At 38.7% G+C, this 20,756-nt stretch overlaps 1 protein-coding gene across 2 annotated transcripts in view; it reads left to right on the top strand.

Annotated features, from left to right (window-relative positions):
* tuft1b (tuftelin 1b) overlaps positions 1 to 20,756 on the top strand; it is a 55,089-nt gene that overhangs the window by 32,558 nt on the left and 1,775 nt on the right. For both annotated transcript variants that reach the window (XM_083543352.1, XM_083543351.1), the window contains exons 5-11: positions 1,480 to 1,545; positions 4,411 to 4,500; positions 8,056 to 8,154; positions 10,965 to 11,182; positions 16,155 to 16,260; positions 16,629 to 16,712; positions 18,655 to 18,746. In XM_083543352.1, coding sequence (XP_083399478.1) covers positions 1,480 to 1,545; positions 4,411 to 4,500; positions 8,056 to 8,154; positions 10,965 to 11,182; positions 16,155 to 16,260; positions 16,629 to 16,712; positions 18,655 to 18,746 — 755 coding nt within the window. The remainder of the gene's footprint in view (positions 1 to 1,479; positions 1,546 to 4,410; positions 4,501 to 8,055; positions 8,155 to 10,964; positions 11,183 to 16,154; positions 16,261 to 16,628; positions 16,713 to 18,654; positions 18,747 to 20,756) is intronic.

The following is a 20,756-nucleotide window of genomic DNA, read 5'->3' as shown; positions in this document are numbered from 1 at the left end:
TTTGAAAACACATTTCAAATTGTACACCTCAACACTGCATTGACGATCAACATGCCAGAATGAAACAAAGATCAAACACGCCGGTCAAGAAAAAAAAGACAAAGTAGTAAAGCAATCTTTTAAAAGGGGATCTTCAATTCACCAATAAAATTATTACTTGTGAGAAAGTAGAAAAACCTTTAGTATTTAATGGACAAATAAAATAAAAATAAATAATTTTAGATGAAGTAGAAAAAAAATATTCAGAGCTGACTGATTGGATGCACCTTCTGTCTCAGAGAGGGGCGATATTTTTTATTCAACAAAAGCTGGTTGTCAAAGTTTTTGAAATTTATTCGAGTTCGTTTTTGAATGAAAATGAGGCCAGCGGTGATAAAACTTCACTCATAGGCAGCAGATGAGGGTAGAGGAGTGTTGCGCCTTAATGATGTCTTCAACAGAGGTGCAAAATGTAATTGGCAGCAGTCATTGTCAATTAAAATATAGTGGAGTAAAAAGTCATAAATGTAGTTGAGTAGAGAGTAAAAATAGCTTTTATCTTTGATACTTTAAAAAAAGTAAAGTAAAAAACTACTTAACTAAAGTAATGGAGTACAGTTACTCAAATACACCATTGGCATTCGAACGTCCCCAAATGAAGTCAGGTTCCCTTTAGAGTCTGGTTCCTCTAAAGGATACTTTCTTATTCCAGTTCATGACAGTTTTTCTTGCCATTGTCACCATAGGCTCACTTATTAGAGATAAATGTATGGGAACTAATTTATAACGGTAGAATTTACATTCATAATCAATTCATTTCTGTTTTTTTGGGACAATGTCCACTGTTTATAGGTTGGACAGACCTTAAAGACTAGAGCATGATTATAGTTAAGACCAAAGTCTGTGCTGTTAGATTTTATTTTATTATTTTATCATGTAATAATATTAAACATTATAAGGTTAAAAATGACCTGCTTCCATGAATATTAAAATAATTAAAATCCCCATGCTGTTCATTTCATATGTGTTCCATTAGCACAATCAACATGGACCACTATATTGCAACCCTGCACCTTTTGACTTATTCGGGAAAAATTATAATTTGCATTGCATCACTTATATTATTATTTGCACTGCCTCCTATTACATCCCCTGAACAAACTGTATGGTTAATGTTTATTATTTTATTTTCATAGTTTTTGGTAGTTTTTCATATTTTTAAAGCAGACAAATTCCTTCTACATGCGAACAATGATACTCAGCAATAAAGCTGATTTTGAATAGACAAACATTATAATCATTTACTATAAATCTAGCGGAATAGGACAAAAATAAACTTTTGGATTTGAATGTGTGTGTGTGTGTGTGTGTGTGTGTGTGTGTGTGTGTGTGTGTGTGTGTGTGTGTGTGTGTATTTTGTGTGTGTGTGTATTTTGTGTGTGTGTGTGTGTTTATTTTGTGTGTGTGTATTTTGTGTGTGTATCTTTTGTGCACTGGAAGGTGAGATACTGCCTGAAGACTCTGAGGGAACAGATGGCGGCCCGACAACATAATAGCAATAACAAGGTACTAAATTTCACTGTTTTATGCTTCTTCTCTTGTGAATAAAAGTCAGAACCATCCCCATGCGAGTGGTAGCTCAGTAGTTAAGGCTCTAGGTTTTTGAAAGGAAGGTTGGGGGATCGAGCCCCAGTATTGCCAAACTGCCACTCTGGGGCCCTTGAGAAAGGCCCCTAGATGTGCTGTATAATAACAGCACACCTAGCTGGAATATGTGAAGAAAAGAATTTCACTGTGCTGTAATGTATATGTGACACATAAAGGCTATTCTATTCAAACTAGGGCTAGTGGGCCAAAATTGCCCTGTGGGAGAGGTGGGAAGTCATGAAGTACAAATACCTTGTTAATGTATATAAGTAGATTTTTCTGGAATCAGTACTTTACTTCACTATTTATTTTTCAGACAACTTTTGACTTTCACTGATAAATTTTTTTACACACATATCTGTACTTTCTACTTGTTACATTTTCAAACCAGGCTCATTACTTTAGTTTCAATCAATAAGGTGAAATGTAAATGTTTTTCTTTTTATTGCACGCTGTTTTCAGCCCATCAACCGATTTCCTGTCATTTTCGGCATTTTCAATCCAATAGTGTAAAATTTTCTGGCTTTCACACATTATTAACTAGTTAACGCAAATTAATTTTAACATCACAGACTTTATTAACGCACGATTGAAGCAGTGCGCATTTCTGTTTGACCATTTTTATTACAAATATAAATAAATAAATATAAAAGAGGTGAAATTAAAACCTTCAGCACCACACGTTTATTCACAACGTCCTTCCTTTACTCAGATATCAAAATAAAAAAATAAAAAAAAGAATAATCTCCACAGAAATTTTTTTAATCACTAAACATTTGTTTTATTGATGACGCACACAATCTGGCAATGAACCCTCTGGGGTGGACAAACGCGCCGACGCGTTTTGTGGCATTTTTTTCTTATAACACTGAAATTAACTTAAATTACTCTGTCTTTTTTGATTGTACAGATAAGATCAATACATCATTCGAATTTGTAAAGGGTCTACTTTTATTTTATACACTTATAATGGCAACAAAACACTGTGCTTTTGCAAAATAAAGAAAACAGACAGGGGGCACTTTCTGTCATCTCTCTTCACAGACACATAAATAAAACAACCTAAACCTCAGTGAATATTTGCCTCCCAGACATAATAAATATATGAATAGAAAGCTTGAAATGTCCCTTTAAAAGGAACAAATTGAAAAAAACATAGCAAAGGTTCCGTCTGGTGTCCTGATGGTTTACGTACCATAATTAATTAAAAAATTGACAAGAATTTTTTGTCTTTTTTCTTTTGAGTTTGGTTTCACTAATAATAAACATACATTTGCAACCATATTTGTCCATGCCCATGTTGATCAGAGTATTAAAAACCTGAAATGTATTCATTTAAGGTACATTTAGAACAGATTAAAATGTTCGATAAAGTTGCGATAAATCGTGATTTAACTCATGACAATCATGCAATTAATTGCGATTACATATTTTAATCGATTGACAGCCCTAATATTAATATAACGTGACATCCAGTTACCAACGTGACACTAAAACAGGTAGTAGTAATGGCTACTATTTCTTAAGTACATGGTAGAACCCTCACCCTTCTTTGCTTTAACTTGAGAAACAAAGTTTAGTCAGTACTTCAACTTTTTCCCAGAGTCTATTAAATCATGAGTACCTGTACTTCTACTTGAGTTGAGATGTGTGTACTTCTGCCATCTCTGCCCTGTAGTGACCTTTGATATGGCACCATGCCTTATATGTAAAGACTTTGTTTAGCTTCATAAATCAAGGTCCAGTGGTGGCTTTCCAAATTCTATATTTATTTTTTTAGTCAAGTCCTTTCAAATTGTTTGTCCAAATGTCAACCACTGTAGGTGTCCATCAAAAATGACAGGGAAAAGGGGAAAAAATGCCATATGAAAAAAAACTTTTTCTTTGTCTGAGGTCAATAAATAAATAGCTGTATTAGGCATCAAATTCTATTGTACAATAAATTGGATTGTTTCTCATTGTACTATAAGTTTCCCTGAACTACTGAACAACTGTAACAATAAATGTATGCATTAGTTAAGCAGATTACAGTCATTGTTTCTATTTATTTATTTGCTAATTGAATTATATATTAAAGAACCGTGGTAATGTTTGGAATCATGCAACATTATTTTGATTACATTTTTGGTTCGCTCATCGGGAAAAAATTTGGGAAAACGATGTACTTTTTTCCTGTATAAAAATTTAAGGAAATGCTATAAAGCAAATATGCATTATGTCTAATAAGATGTTTTATTCTTTTTACATTAAACTACTTTAAACTTCCTGAGCATATGCACAGTAAATGTAAATGTAAGGTTTAAATATATATATGGGCATATACTGAATGTGCATATGCATGTATGGATGTAGATGTACGTGTGTTTATATATAAGTTTTTCAGTTATTATAATGTCAGACATGTATCTGATGGAAATTTAATGTTTCTTTTTCTTGGATAAAAAGTGAATAAAAATAAATAAATAAACAACATTAAAACTACATGAAGAGAAGTACACAACGAGGCATTTTTTGCCGTGAAACACAGCAACAGTAGTCTCAGGGATTATTAAAAATTATGGCTACTATTTTGGTGTAGGACATAACCAAATGCTCTTCATTAATGTCATACAAACATTTTGCTGTAATATTTCAATTTGGTTGGAATTTTTTTTTGTCTGTTTTAATAATAATACAATAAACACAACATTTATATTGAAGTTACATTCCTGTATATTGTAGCTCAAATGGAACAAAATGGTTGAACAGCAAAAATAATCAAAAATGATTTGTTTAACATTCTAGAGTCCGGCGAATGGGATCCGAGTGAATATACCCACCAACAAATCCCCCGTCTCCAACGCCAGTGTGGATGCTTTAGTCCCTGAGAGCCAGGTAAACAAGTATTTCATCTATTACATTAAGGAAACTTTACACTACATGGCCAAAAATTTGTCTCTATGTGTTTGTTAAATTTCCTGTTCCATATTTATTTTTACTTTGCTGTGTGGATTTGTGTTTATTCATTTACAAGATCATTAGTGAAATCAGGCATTGGAATTGAGGGCTGTGTATTTTATGTCTTCATAGTGTCCTAGCTGAATTAATCCATCTTTTAATATTATTTACTACCATATTTATGATGTCATGGCTATAATTACTTAAGATTATTATTACTTAAGATTATACAATATAGAATTCTATATACACTACATTGCCAAAAGTATTTGGTCACCTGCGCTTTCCTGCTATATGTGGTTCTTTTCCAAACTGCTACCACAAAGCTGGAGGCACTCAATTGTACCTTTAGATGCGCTATAATAAAATTATGCATTCACTTGAACTTGAAAAACCAAACCTGTTCCAGCATGGCGATGCCCCTGTGCACAAAGTGAGCTCTTTGAAGATCAGGTTTACATGCTTTGGAGAGGAAGATCTTGAGTGGCCTGCTATAAAGCTCTGCTCTCATCCCTAATGAACACCTTTGGAATAAATTGGAACATTGACTGCACCCCAGGTCTCCTCACCTACATCAATACCTGCCTTTTGTATCACCCTTGTGGTTGATGAACACAAATATCCATAAGCACACTCCAAAAATCTAGTGGAACATCTTCCCAGAAGAGTGGAGGGAAATATAAGAGCAAATTGGGACTAAATGTGGAATGCAATGCTCAAAAATCACACAACATACAGAAAATCACATACCAGACCAAGTCACCCAATACTTTTGGCAATATAATGTATCTCATACAGTGAAATTTATTGGCATTACTAAAGCAAGAAACCCAATGAACACAATTCAACAAGTCAACTAGTTTAACAATTCAACTGATGCTTTCTCTGACCTGAAAATGCTGTCATGATTGGACGCCTTCTAGACAGCCTCATTAGATTTTGCCAACTCAAAATGTGATTAGTTAAAGCAACAGCTTCAAGCTACTTGTACAGTGCTCAATTCAATTCAATTCATTTTTATTTGTATAAAAATGAATATGTTCTTTATAAGCGTACGTTTGTCCCTGATGAGCGAGCCGGTGGCGACTGTTGTACAGTACGCTGCTGATATCCAAAGGCTCAGAGCAGCTTTGACCCTAGCAACACATGATGTGATGGCTGAAATCTGATCGGATACTACACTACACTACTGATACAACTTTAGTGTACACAGACACTCATCATAAAGAAACACTATAAAATAAAGAGAATGGACTATTGGGAATAATTTAATGCACATTCATGGACAAAAAATATATTAAAACGTAAGTCAGTGATTCTGATAGAGCAATAACCTTCTGGTAACAGACTGAAAAGGAGTTACATACTGTATGGTGGCAGGTGTTATTTAAATGAACCTTCTGTGAACCCCTGTGTTTATTTCACAGTGAGGCTTTGTGTCTTTTACTCACACACACATTTCTGTGAGCACTCGGCACAAATTTTCACGCTGCACTGAGAAGTCACACCTCTGATGTTCTGAGAATCAACACTAGCCAATGCTGCATTTAGCTGCAAGTACATGCACACACACACACACACACACACACACACACACACACACACACACACACACACACACACACAGCATCTTCCCTGTTATGACATTATGAAAATTCAGGCATGGAAACACTGGAAGCGTTCACTTGATAATCCAGTTTCATCTAAAATATTATTAGCACTGGTTTGTATACTCCTTCATTACACACTTCTCCTTCCCTTCAGGTGTGTCCTGTTCTGCCTCTCTGGGATTGCAGATGTACAGTTTGCTAGCCTGAGAAAGGGGCAAGAACCAGGATTTTGTCACTCCCTTGCATTCTCTCTCTCTTTCACAAAATAGTTCATCTGACCACAATGATCCCCAGATCTCCAGTGGGAAGAAATGGCACGTCACTGTTATCGGTTATATTCCAAGATTAATGATGAATATGGCACCATTTTGCAAATTCTATCACACATGTGACACGATATGCCATGCATTTTTAGACCTGGCCTAGGGATGAGTAATTCAATACTAGCATGAGTAATAAAAAGGTTGAGGCATCTGCTTGTAATGTGGTATTCAATTTTACTGCCAGCTCAGAATATTCAGGGAATAACTGAACGTTTTACTCGCGCACAAGGAATGGTTTTAGACGGTACCTTTACATTTATTCATTTGCCAGATGCTGTTGTCCAAAGCAACTTTCGGTTATCATAAGATGGCAATAAACAGGAGAAGTGCCCACAGTATTAGGTTTCAGTTATCATTCAAAATAGTTAAAGCTAGAACATGAAGGGACCAAGGATAGGTGGTGGTTAGATGCTCACCGCGGACATTTGGTTGTCCGCAGTGGTGTAAATGTTCTTTGTTACTGTACTGAGTATCAAGGATATTAGCAAGTTTTATTCTCTACTCAACTACATTTATGATTCAATAGATCATTTATGATTTTATCCTGCAGAAGATGTGATATTGTTATTGTCATTTTATTTGTCAATTGAATACTAAAGTTTCTTCTACCTGGTGACACGATACTATCATTGTATTTGTTAATTGAAAATCCCTTTTTGAAAGATAGCTTGACTACTTTGTCATTTTTAGACCCATCTTTGTTTCATTCTGCCATGTTGAAATGCTGTTGTGTTGATGGTTAATGCAGTGTTGAGGTGTACAATTTGATAATAAATAAAACCTTACAAATCAACTGTTTTTGGCTTATCAGTAATATGAGTCTTGGAGTTGAGGACTAGTGCATCTTTTACCCTACGTTCAATATGTACTGTTATGTAATTTTATGCAAGTCACATAGGAATTGGACTTTAACTTGTAATGGAGTAGTTTTGGTTTAAGGGATCTATACTTTTACTCAAGTATGATTTTCAGTTACTCTTCACACCTCTGGTTATCCGGATAGAATTCGGTAGGTCATTTCACCAACAGGGTACGAAAGAAAATGTCATTGAGGTTGATTTTGTGTTTCTCAATGATGGGACCACAAGCTGCCTTTAATTTACCCACTGCAAGCTTCTAAATTGATTGTAGACGCCAGTCTAGACACTAATGTTTTGAACTTGGTGTGAGCTACAGCTAAAAGCAAAAGAGAGAGCTAAGAAGCTGTGAGCTTTCTTGGGTTAATTGAAAACAAGATGTTCTGCTGCATTCTAAATCATTTGCAGAAAGCTGGGAAGTCGTAGCTCTAGAATTCTAGATAAAGATAATTCTAGATAAAGCTGCTAGAATTCTGATCAGAATCCCGCTGAGCCCTTGAGTATGGCCCCTAACCCTCAGTTACTCAGCTGTGTAAGTGAGATAACTGTGAGTTGCTCTGGATAAGGGTAACTTCCAAATGCGATAAATGTAGGTCTGGTTGCACATGATGGGGTGTTTTAGGTCTGAAAGGTCACATTCAACCTTTTTTTTTTAACAAATAAATAAATAAATACCTTTTTTGTTTTGTCTGCCTCTATCAGGAGGAGGAGTGTGTGAGGTTGAGAGAGATGACCAAACACCTGTATGCTCAGCTACAGGAGGTAGAAAAGAGACACCAGGAAGAAAAAGAGGCATTAAAGGTTAGTGACACACACACACACACACACACACACACACACACACACACACACACACACACACACACACACACACACACAGAAAACACACACACACAATCTATGATATACAGTATCAGGATGGCCTAAATATGACTGTTCCTGTCATCCGCAAATAATCATATAATCCTTGTCAACCAACAATCCAGCTGCCTCTGGATAACCAAAACATCTCTTTCTCCAAATGTTGCCACTTTGATTTACTGATGATATTGAACAATAATATAATATATATTTAATTCAATTCATTTTTATTTGTGTAGCGCTTTTAACAATGAACATTGTCTCAAAGCAGCTTTACACGGATAATGTGGTGATAAAAAATTAATATGTTCTTTATAAGTGTAAGTTTGTCCCTGATGAGCCAGCCGGTGGTGACTGTGGATAGAAAACCTCCCTGAGATGGCATAAGATCTTGAGAGGAACCAGACTCAAGAGGGAACCCGTCCTCATCTGGGTTGCACCGAATGTCCATTTAGTGCAGATATACGATGTTGCGGGGTGCAGTGATGATGATCAGAAGTAAACTGTATTCCTGAGTCTGTGTAGGAGACTGTTGACATTAACTACAGTCCAAATCCATCCTCAAAGCACCCGTTCTTCCTCCGGAATTTCATGGAACCACCCAAGGCGTTGATGAGAAACCGTCCCCAGCTGCACAGAGTGGCCTCCAATCGAAGAGAACACTATGCAGAGGCAGGCCTGGACGAAGTGGGAAGATCCACAGAGGGAAGAGGGGCAGGAACAGTGGTCACTGGAACCTCAAGAACATGTTTAACTTGACCGAGAGAGAGAGAGAGAGAGGGGGGGGGGGTGACAGAAAGAGAAGGATATGGATTATTATGTATCCTTATTGTTGTATGAAAGTTAATAACACTGTGCAGTTGGGACTCTGGCAAGTCTCGCTATGGCAGCATAACTAAAAGGGAGAAGCAGAAGGTAACACCGACATGAGGGATCTCTGGAATTAAAGACGACCCACCACACCGCCGTCAACAAACCTGAGGGGATGACAGCATACAAATATCCCAGTTCACCAAACACTCTATATCCATGATCCCTTACAGATCTGCTCCTTTACCTAAGAAAAATCTACTGATAAAAGACTCGACTGAATGAATACGTTTTCAACCTCGACTTGAACACTGAGACTGTGCCTGAGTCCCGAACACTGATTGGAAGGCTGTTCCATAAATGTGGGGCTTTATAAGAAAAAGATCTGCCCCCTGCTGTAGTCTTCATTATTTGAGGTACCAACAAATAGCCTGCACCTTTTGATCTAAGTAGAGCATGGAGGATCATATTGGTACAAAAGTTCACTCAAACAGTGCTTTATACGTCAGTAGTAGTATTTTATAATCAATGTGAGATTTGATTGGGAGCCAGTGTAGACTGATTAAAACTGGGGTGATGTGCTCATATTTTCTAGATCTAGTAAGGACCCTTGCTGCTGCATTCTGAACTGATTGAAGCTTATTTATGCACTTACTTAAACACCCAGACAGTAAAGCATTACAGTAGTCTAATCTAGATGTAACAAAAGCATGAACTAGTTTTTCTGCATCCTGTAATGCATATATTATGACACACAAACACACACAATCCAATTTTTAGCGGTTATAATTAAATTAGTTAAAGCAGATTAGTAACACAAGTGTTGTTTCTAACTACACAATAATACTGTGTGTTTGATGGTTTATAAGGTTTATACAGGTAGTCGTCGACTTACGACCACGATTGGGGCCGACAGATCGGTCGTAACACGATTTGGTCGTAAGTAGAGTAGGCTATATGTACAGTACTGTGAAATTATGCCAGAAGCTGGTAAAAAAATAACTTACGCCGCGGCTAGCGATTGTGCTCGTAAAGTCGAATGGTTGTAAGTTGCATAGGTCGTAAGTTGACGACTACCTGTATCATATTGACTAAGTATGTATGTGTGTACAATACTGTTTGTTTTTTTAAATGTAGGCAATTCAATTATCCATATGCATGGTATCAAAAGTTTTCAAGACTGATGGTGCTGACTGGTGCTATTCTGACCACGTCTGCGATTTCATCATGGACAGAAAGTTAGAACAAAAACAAATGTGAAATTCTCTATAAAACTAGATAAATCTTTCATAGAGATGTTTGACATATGGCGATACTGTAATGAGTCGTTCAAGGTGTTTTGAGTGGCACGCGCTCTTCAAGAGCGGAAGAACAGCTCAACCCCCGAAAATGTCATAACCATTCGGTAGTCCATGCATGACGATCGTCGGAGAACAATCCGCACGATCTTACTTCCGCACCTACTCTACTCGCCAGATTTGGCTCTTGCGGATTTCACCGTCTTCCCGAAGATGAAGATGAAGATCAAAGGTTGCCGTTTTGACACCGTTGCTGAGATCTGGTGTGAATCGCAAAAGGTGCCTGACAGACTTCGAAAAGAAGACGTCCAGGACACATTCCTGAAGTGGCAGGAACACTGGGGACGCTGTATTGCTGTGCAAGGGGACTATTTTGAATGTGATACTGTGTAAAGCTTGATAAATAAAGTACTTTCTTGTAAACAGAGCTTGTCTCGAAACTTTTTGATGCCACCTTAAATGACATTCTCAGGAAGATATAAAGGTCCTGCTAAACCACACTGTTAATGGTTGGATTTTGTGCCCTAGTGTCCCTTTGTCTCTTTTCTGATGCAGTTTGGTAGTCCGCTGTCCCAAATGACACCTTCTTGTCCAACAGTTTTTAAAAAGGACTCATTTTGGATGTATCCTTAATTCTTTCAGGCAGAGAATAGAGAGTACTTGCGGCATCTGGAGGAGCAAAACGAGCATCTGCAGCAGGCCCAAAAGCAGACTGAGGGACAGGGCAAACGCATTGAGGAGCTGCAGACACTTCTAGGAAATCTCAAGCTCGAGAATGCCAGTCTTCATGACCAGATGGCTGTTGGCGGGGCTGAACTTCAGGAACTTAGAGCACTGAAAGATGGGGAAGATGGGAAAAGGTGAGAGGAATGAGCATAAAAATGGCCTACAAAAGAAAAGGCAAAGTAAGATACAGTGCAATGTATACCGTAATTTCCGGACTATTAAGCGCACCCAAATATAAGCCGCACCCACTGAATTTGACAAAGATTTTTATTTTGAACATAAATACGTCACACCTGTCTATAAGTCGCACCTGTCTATAAGCCGTCTATAAGTCTACACTGAAACTAATGAACTGTACACAGTCTTTAACGAAAGACAGTGTCTGTTACACGGCTTGTATCTAAACAGTAGCCTACCAAGAAAGTCATTGTTCACTGTCTTCCTCCTTCCTTTCACAACAATTTCTCTCAGGAGTTTTTCTTTTGGCATCGTTGTGCGTTTAAAAATCACCATCGGTGAAGCTTTTCTCCCGATGCCGTGCAGCTCAGAACACAGGGGAAGTGCGTTTTTTCATGCCCGGTTGTTTTTAGCGTGACGAATGATTCACATTTCCTGTAGACAGTCCAAGTGAGCGGCAGGTCAAACGTCAGAGGAACCGCATCCATCTTTATGATGTGGTGCGGCCCGATTCAGTGGGAGCGCATCCGATTTAATATAAAGAGTTTCATTGGTTCACCTGAACTCGTTTAGCAATTTCATTGGTCGAATGTTATGGGGCTCAGTTTTTTTGGTTTGAAGTTTGTGAAACTGGGAAAAACCCAGGAAAAATCCATAAATTAGCCACTTTATTGTTAGTTAGTTAATAAGCCGCGGGGTTCGAAGCTTGGGGAAAAAGTAGCGGCTTATAGTCCGGAAAATACGGTACTCTGCTGCTTTACCAGGGTTATTTAATCAGCGTTAGATTTCCATCTGATTGATTTGGGTGCTGAGCTATTTAGTATATACATTGGTGTGAAAAGGTGTTTGCCCCCTTCCTAAATTTTTATTGTTTTGCATGTTGGTCACACTTTAATGTTTCAGATCATCAAACTAATTTAAGTATTAGTAAAAGATAACACAAGTAAACACAACATGCAGTTTTTAAATGAAAGTTTTTATTATCGAGGGAAAACAAAATCTAAAACTACATGGCCCTGTGTGAAGAAGTGTTTGCCCCCCTGTTAAAACTGTGGTTTATCACACCTGAGTTCAATTTCTCTAACCACACCCAAACCTGATTACTGCCACACCTACCACATCAAGAAATCTCTTAAATAGGACCTGCCTGACAAAGTCAAGTCAAGTCAAGTCAAGTTTATTTGTATAGCGCTTTTCACAACAGAAATTGTCTCAAAGCAGCTTTACACAAATCAACAGTTAAGGTGAATGGTGTGAATTTGTCCCTGATGAGCAAGCCGTGGCGACTGTGGCAAGGAAAAACTCCCTTAGATGTTATGAGGAAGAAACCTTGAGAGGAACCAGACTCAAAACGGGAACCCATCCTCATTTGGGTGACATCAAGAGTTTGATCATAAATCTTTCAACAATACAGAACACTGGAGAGTGAGAACTAACATGATTACTGGAGTATAAGATTATAAGTGATGTTCTTTCTGCAGTCTTATACAGTCTATATGGTCAGTAGCTCCTAGTTTTATAAGCTCCGCATTTGTGATCATCACAGATCCAGCATCAGCTTCTCCATGCCAGAGCCTTTAAACATGCCAGGAGGTCCAATGTCAAACTCCACACATGTAGCGGGATCCAAATGGCACTGGTACGTCTCTAGATGGTTCGGGATGTTTGCGAGTTCGGCATCTACTTCTTCAAAGGTCCGTAATCATCAAAAGGTGGGAGGTGACTGGAGCTGGCCAAACCTCAGGGTGTCTCGGGATGGGGAGAGAAGGAGAAGCAGTGGAGAAAAAGTGAAGTAGACCAAAAGATCCTCAAAAGCTAGACATCATGCCAAGATTCAAAGATTTTCTGAAACAAATTAGAAAGAAATTAATTGAGATCTATCAGTGTGGAAAAGGTTATAAATCTGTTTCTAAAGCTTTGGGACTTCAGAGAACCATAGTGAGAGCCATTATTCACAAATGGCAAAAACATGGAACAGTGAAGAACCTCCCCAGGAGTGGCCGGCCGACAAAAATTTCCCCAAAGAGCACAGCGATGACTCATCCAAGAGGTCACAAAAGACCCCACAACAACATCCAAAGACCTGCCGGCCTCGCTTGCCTCAGTGAAGGTCAGTGTTCATGACTCTACCATAAGAATGAGACTGGGCTAAAATGGTCTGCATGGCAGAGTTCCAAGATGAAAAACACTGCTGAGCTAAAAGAACATAAAGGCCAGAAAACATCTTGATGATCTCCAAGACTTTTGGGAAAATACTCTGTGGACTGACAAGACAAAAGTTAAACTTTTTGGAAGGTGTGTGTCTCATTATGTCTGGCGTAAAAGTAACACCACATTTCAGAAAAAGAGCATCATGTCAACAGTAAAATATGGTGGTGGTAGTGTGATGGTCTGGGGCTGTTTTGCTACTTCAGGGCCTGTAAGACTTGCTGTGATAAATGGAACCATGAATTCTGCTGTTTACCAAAAAATCCTGAAGGAGAATGTCCGGCCATCTGTTTGTGACCTCAAACTAAAGCAAATTTGCAGGACAATTATCCAAAACACACCAGCAAGTCCACCTTAGAATGGCTGAAGAAAAACAAAATGAAGACTTTGGAGTGGCCTAGTCAAAGTCCTGACCTGAATCCTATTGAGATGCTGTGGCATGACCTTAAAAAGGCGGGTGATGCTCGAAAACCCTCTAATGTGGCTGAATTTCAACAACTCTGCATAGATGAGTGGAGCAAAATTCCTCCACGGCGCTGTAACAGATAAGACAAGTTATCGCAAACGCTTGACTGCAGTTGTTGCTGCTAAGGGCGGCCCAACCAGTTATTAGGTTTAGGGGAAAACACTTTTTCACACAGGGCCATGTAGTTTTGGATTTAGTTTTCCCTCAATAATAAAAACCATTTAAAATCCATTTTAGAATCAAGTGTGACAAACATGCAAAAATAAGAAATCTGGAAGGGGGCAAACACTTTCACACCACTGTGTGTGTGTGTGTGTGTGTGTGTGTGTGTGTGTGTGTGTGTGTGTGTGTGTGTGTGTGTATATATATATATATATATATATATATATATATATATATATATATATATATATATATATATATATATATATATATATATACAGTGAGGAAAATAAGTATTTGAACACCCTGCTATTTTGCAAGTTCTCCCACTTAGAAATCATGGAGGGGTCGGAAATTGTCGTCGTAGGTGCATGTCCACTGTGAGAGACATAATCTAAAAAAAAAAAAAATCCAGAAATCACAATATATGATTTTTCAACTATTTATTTGTATGATACAGCTGCAAATAAGTATTTGAACACCTGTCTATCAGCTAGAATTCTGACCCTCAAAGACCTGTTAGTCTGCCTTTAAAATGTCCACCTCCACTACATTTATTATCCTAAATTAGATGCACCAGTTTGAGGTTGTTAGCTGCATAAAGACACCTGTCCACCCCATACAATCAGTAAGAATCCAACTATTAACATGGCCAAGACCAAAGAGCTGTCCAAAGACACTAGACACAAAATTGTACACCTCCACGAGGCTGGAAAGGGCTACGGGGAAATTGCCAAGCAGCTTGGTGAAAAAAGGTCCACTGTTGGAGCAATCATTAGAAAATGGAAGAAGCTAAACATGACTGTCAATCTCCCTCGGACTGGGGCTCCATGCAAGATCTCACCTCGTGGGGTCTCAATGATCCTAAGGAAGGTGAGAAATCAGCCCAAAACTACACGGGAGGAGCTGGTCAATGACATGAAAAGAGCTGGGACCACCGTTTCCAAGGTTACTGTTGGTAATACACTAAGACGTCATGGTTTGAAATCATGCATGGAACGGGAGGGTCCCCTGCTTAAACCAGCACATGTCCAGTCACGTCTTAAGTTTGCCAATGACCATTTGGATGATCCAGAGAAGTCATGCGAGAAAGTCATGTGGTCAGATGAGACCAAAATAGAACTTTTGGGTCATAATTCCACTAAACGTGTTTGGAGGAAGAAGAATGATGAGTACCATCCCAAGAACACCATCCCTACTGTGAAGCATGGGGGTGGTAGCATCATGCTTTGGGGGTGTTTTTCTGCACATGGGACAGGGCAAATGTATTGTATTAAGGAGAGGATGACCGGGGCCATGTATTGCGAGATTTTGGGGAACAACCTCCTTCCCTCAGTTAGAGCATTGAAGATGGGTCGAGGCTGGGTCTTCCAACATGACAATGACCCGAAGCACACAGCCAGGATAACCAAGGAGTGGCTCTGTAAGAAGCATATCAAGGTTCTGGCGTGGCCTAGCCAGTCTCCAGACCTTAACCCAATAGAGAATCCTTGGGAGGAAGCTTAAACTCCGTGTTTCTCAGCGACAGGCCAGAAACCTGACTGATCTAGAGAAGATCTGTGTGGAGGAGTGGGCCAAAATCCCTCCTGCAGTGTGTGCAAACCTGGTGAAAAACTACAGGAAACGTTTGAACTCTGTAATTGCAAACAAATGCTACTTTACCAAATATTAACATTGACTTTCTCAGGTGTTTAAATACTTATTTGCAGCTGTATCATACAAATAAATAGTTAAAAAATCATACATTGTGATTTCTGGATTTTTTTTTTTTTTAGATTATGTCTCTCACAGTGGACATGCACCTACGATGACAATTTCAGACCCCTCCATGATTTCTTAGTGGGAGAACTTGCAAAATAGCAGGGTGTTCAAATACTTATTTTCCTCACTGTATATATATATATATTGACAGTGGTGTGAAAGTGTTTGCCCCTTCCAGATTTATTATTTTTGCATGTTTGTGTATATATATATATATATATATATATATATATATATATATATATATATATATATATATATATATATATATATATATATATAATATTTTTTAAGTGTGTGTGTGTGTGTGTGTTTGTGTGTGTATATCCTAGATGTAAGCAACTGGAGATAGAGCAGGCTGTTCTAAAGCAGAAAATCCATCAACTCGACGACATGCTAAAGAGCCAGCAGAGAAAAGTGCGACACATGATTGAGCAGGTGACACTGACACACACTATCACACCCACACACTCACATTACATAATGCAGCTTGCATATACATGTTAACAGAGGCTCAGAGTGATGAATGAAATACATCTTATCATAATTAGTAGAGTAAATCATTTTGCTTGCTTCTCATCTATCTATCATCTATATAACGAGGGCAGCTACACAGATTCATACACAGATTCTAGAATCTATTTAGAAACACTACATACATGGGGTTGTACAGTATTATATACACAGCATATAACTTGCGTGTGTGCATGTGCGTGTGTGTGTGTGTGTGTGTGTGTGTGTGTGTGTGTGTGTGTGTGTGTGTGTGGTTAATGCTTACCATAAACATTGTAAATATATTGCTTCAGCTTCAGAACTCACGGACCGTAATGGAGGAGAGGGAGCGTCTGATTGGTGATCTCGAGGAGAGAGTGGCTTTTCTGGAGGCAGAGGTTGGTTTCTGTGCTGGTGTGGAAATATTCACCTCCACCACCACCCAGAAAATGCTCAAGGAGAAGTTGAAGTGAAGACATTCAAAATAAACATCAGAATGAGTTTTATTTGTCAAGTATGCCTGAACACACGAGGTTACCAGTAGTTCACTTAAAAAACACGTACACGCAAAAAGTATTCGAAGAACATGAAAGCGAGGAAAAGAAAAATGTGAGGAATAGCCGTATTGTCGCAAGTAGATGAAAGACACGCTTGTCCATATACCGTATTTACACCACCGCATACCTTAGGAGAGAAGTTTTAATACATTCCACCCTGAGAAACCAAACGTATATAGACAACTAACCATCAATACTCCGATTTGTAGTACCTTGAATACGGGAGTCCATTTGAGAACTGAGAGGCCGGAGATAATTATAGCATTTTGTATAGTCATATGTGTCAAACGACTATACAGGTTTATATGACTATACAGGACTTTACAAACGACTATACAGGTTTACTGGCGCCACAACTGGCGGAGCTATTTTGTGTTTTATGTTTTGTCCAGCACTGTCCTGTGTTGTCTTGCACAGTCTTGTATTGTCTTTGCACTGTTTGCACCAGGTTGCACATATGCACTTTATGTGGAGAGGACACTTACTAGTCCTTAGCCCTGTGTTTTCTGTTTCTGTGATTGTTGTTGTATGTAGCATCAGGGTTCTGGAGGAACATTGTTTCATTCCACTGTGTACTGCATTAGCTATATAGAAGAAGTATTTGAACACCCTGCTATTTTGCAAGTTCTCCCACTTAGAAATCATGGAGGGGTCTGAAATTGTCATCGTAGGTGCATGTTCGCTGTGAGAGACATAATCTAAAAAAAAAAATCCAGAAATCACAATGTATGATTTTTAAGGTATTTATTTGTATGATACAGCTGCAAATAAGTATTTGAACACCTGAGAAAGTCAATGTTAATATTTGGTACAGTAGCCTTTGTTTGCAATTACAGAGGTCAAACGTTTCCTGTAGTTTTTCACCAGGTTTGTACACACTGCAGGAGGGATTTTGGCCCACTCCTCCACACAGATCTTCTCTAGATCAGTCAGGTTTCTGGCCTGTCGCTGAGAAACACAGAGTTTGAGCTCCCTCCAAAGATTCTCTATTGGGTTTAGGTCTGGAGACTGGCTAGGCCACGCCAGAACCTTGATATGCTTCTTACAGAGCCACTCCTTGGTTATCCTGGCTGTGTGCTTCGGGTCATTGTCATGTTGGAAGACCCAGCCTTGACCCATCTTCAATGCTCTAACTGAGGGAAGGAGGTTGTCCCCAAAATCTCATGATATTGCATGGTACAGTAATCAATTTGCACTTTTTCCTGATCTGGAACGAACTTGATCTGGAATCAAAATTGTTGGAATAATGTTACTTCCAAAACTCACATATCTAAAAGTAAAAAAAGAGATCATCTGTCTCCATACGCCCCTGTCCTGTACATCTGCCTCTTTCAACCCAACTACCTGCATGTCTTCCATCACCACATCCATGAACCTCCTCCTTGGCCTTCCTCTTTTCCTCCTTCCTGGTGGCTCCATATTTAGCATTCTCCTATTGATACACCCCATGTCCCTCCTCTGCACAAGTCCAAACCATTTCAATCTCACCTCCCTCACCTTGTCTCCAAAACGTCCTACATGTGCTGTCCCTCTAGTAAACTCATTTCTAATCCTATCCATCGTCGTCACTCCCAACGAAAACCTCAACATCTTCAGCTCTGCTCCCTCCAGCTCCACCTCCTGTCTTTTACTCAATGCCACTGTCTCTAAACCATACATCATCACAGGTCTCACCACAGTCCTATAAACTTTCCCTTTCACTCTTGCAGATACTCTTCTATCACACTTTACAGTTCTTTGCATTAATGGCCAAAAATAAACTTCCTTTCTTCCTTCCTTACAGAACCGAGAGATGCGGGACCAGATCGAGTTTTGTCCGGACGAACAGACACCGAGCTCTTTCCGGTCTGAGAAGGAAGCTCAGATTGTTTATAGGTGAGCCTCACACACATACCAACTTCGCAGCCCTAGTTAACCAAAAGATCTATTGTTAGCAAACAAACATGAAACAGACTTAATTGGATGTTATGACTAATTCTGATATGTTCAGGTATTTTTTCTGCATTACGCAAAACATGATTGTGTAAATGCTTAGGATTAAGACGTTATCTAATTACACTGTATGATTTCTGAGCATGACCCCTGAGTTAATCTTGGGTTACTGTATGAGCAACATTTTCACCCGAGTTTCTCCATTAATCTACATGGGTTTCCTCTGGGGTTCTCAGTTTCCTCCGACCTCCAAGAAACATGATGCGAAGTGGATCGGTGACATTATGTTGTAGGCGTGTGCGTGCTTGCGTGTGTGCGTGCGTGTGTGTGTGTGTGTGTGTGTGTGATGTATTGGTGCCTTGTACAGGGTGGATTCCCATCTCACACCCAGTGTTTATGAGATCATCATTCCTCAGGGCTTAGTTAAATATATAAATAGGTTAAAAGTACAGAGGGGGAATTATTACATTATTAAATCTGTGGTAATCTCTTGTTATTGGTGAGTAGATTCTGTACCAGAGGGTGCTGACCCTATATATCCCATCATAACTGGACAGGATGTCTCTACGGAGATATTGCATAAAATGATCTTAAAAAATCTGTCATATAGTATTGGTAGGCTTTCGCGTGCCAACGCTGGAACTTCTACTACTACAGACTAATCCTTCCATCCTTAGCATGTGACTGGTGTTTTTTTTTGTGTGTGTTAAAAAACAACACAGACCATCAATTAGTCAAACACAGACTTCCTGACTAAATCTCTATGGCTGATGTCACGTCTTAAAAGTCTTGTAGCAAAAAAGCAGTATAATGACTGCACATCTTTTTAGTTATTTGTTATTTCTGATTAAAAAAGCAATTTCCTAAAAATACTATTCTATTAATAAAATAGAAAATAGTATAAGATACCTTTACGACAATTCCGTTGGCAATTATTCAAATTAGTAAATAAATATCTAATAAAACCAGATTTAACTTTCTCTTCATGCATGTTCCTTTTGTTTCTATTAAACAAACCGTGTCATTTAACAATATAAAGATTTAATTTAACCAAACAAATATATACTGTAAATGTACGGATGTTCAACTTGATTTAAATTGAAAAATCTTTCCTTTGCCATGTTTCTTGTGAAGTTTTTTAAAGGTGTTCTTCACTAGATGGTGATTTCTTTCTGACCTTGCGATTCAGTTCATCCCAGAGCAGTTCAATAGGATTAAGATGCAGTAACTGAGCAGGCCATCGGAATCAATCAGAACACTTTATGGATCTCACAGGGAAATTGTTTAGGTTGTTGCGTATCCCAGTTTTTCTGGAAGCTGGGGTCAAAGCTCAGGGTCGGCCATGGTATAGCGTCCCTGGAGCAGATAGGTTTAAGTGCCTTGTTTAAGGGCCCAACAGTGACAGCTTGGTGGTGCTGGGGCTTGAACCCCAGACCTTATAGCCTTCACCATTAGACCACAACAGTGTTATGATTAATAACACTCCAGCCGACTGTTTGCTCTTTAAAACATGCTTACAGAGTTTGGGCATACACTTCCGGTCATTGCTTTGTTGTATGGTGAAGTCCTTTACAATTAACGACAGTCCAGTCAGAAATGTATCGTGTCAAATTATGGAATTGTAGCCATGTTGGTTCAGTTTTTCTTTCAACCAGCTCCAAACTGCTCCAAAACAGGCCCAAACCATTAAGCTTCCACCTCCATGTTTGCCTGTGGGGGTAAGACAGTCTGCTGACATCATCTCTCCTGCTCTACGTCTTATATAATTCTCCTGTTAGAGGCTAAAATATCCAATTTGGGCCAATCTGTCCACAGATGTTTCTTCCAGTCATTCACTGTCCAATTCTTGCATGTTTTTGCCTTTTACCAAGTTTGTTGAATAGGAGCAAAAAGAACATGCATGTGTCACAAAACCGAAAGGAAGTTTTGACATGCGCAGTTTATCTGACTGCT

Source organism: Silurus aristotelis (genome assembly GCF_946808225.1).
Source record: "Silurus aristotelis genome assembly, chromosome: 6".
NCBI classification, from domain to species: domain Eukaryota; kingdom Metazoa; phylum Chordata; class Actinopteri; order Siluriformes; family Siluridae; genus Silurus; species Silurus aristotelis.
This window is presented reverse-complemented; position numbering and strand designations above follow the sequence as displayed.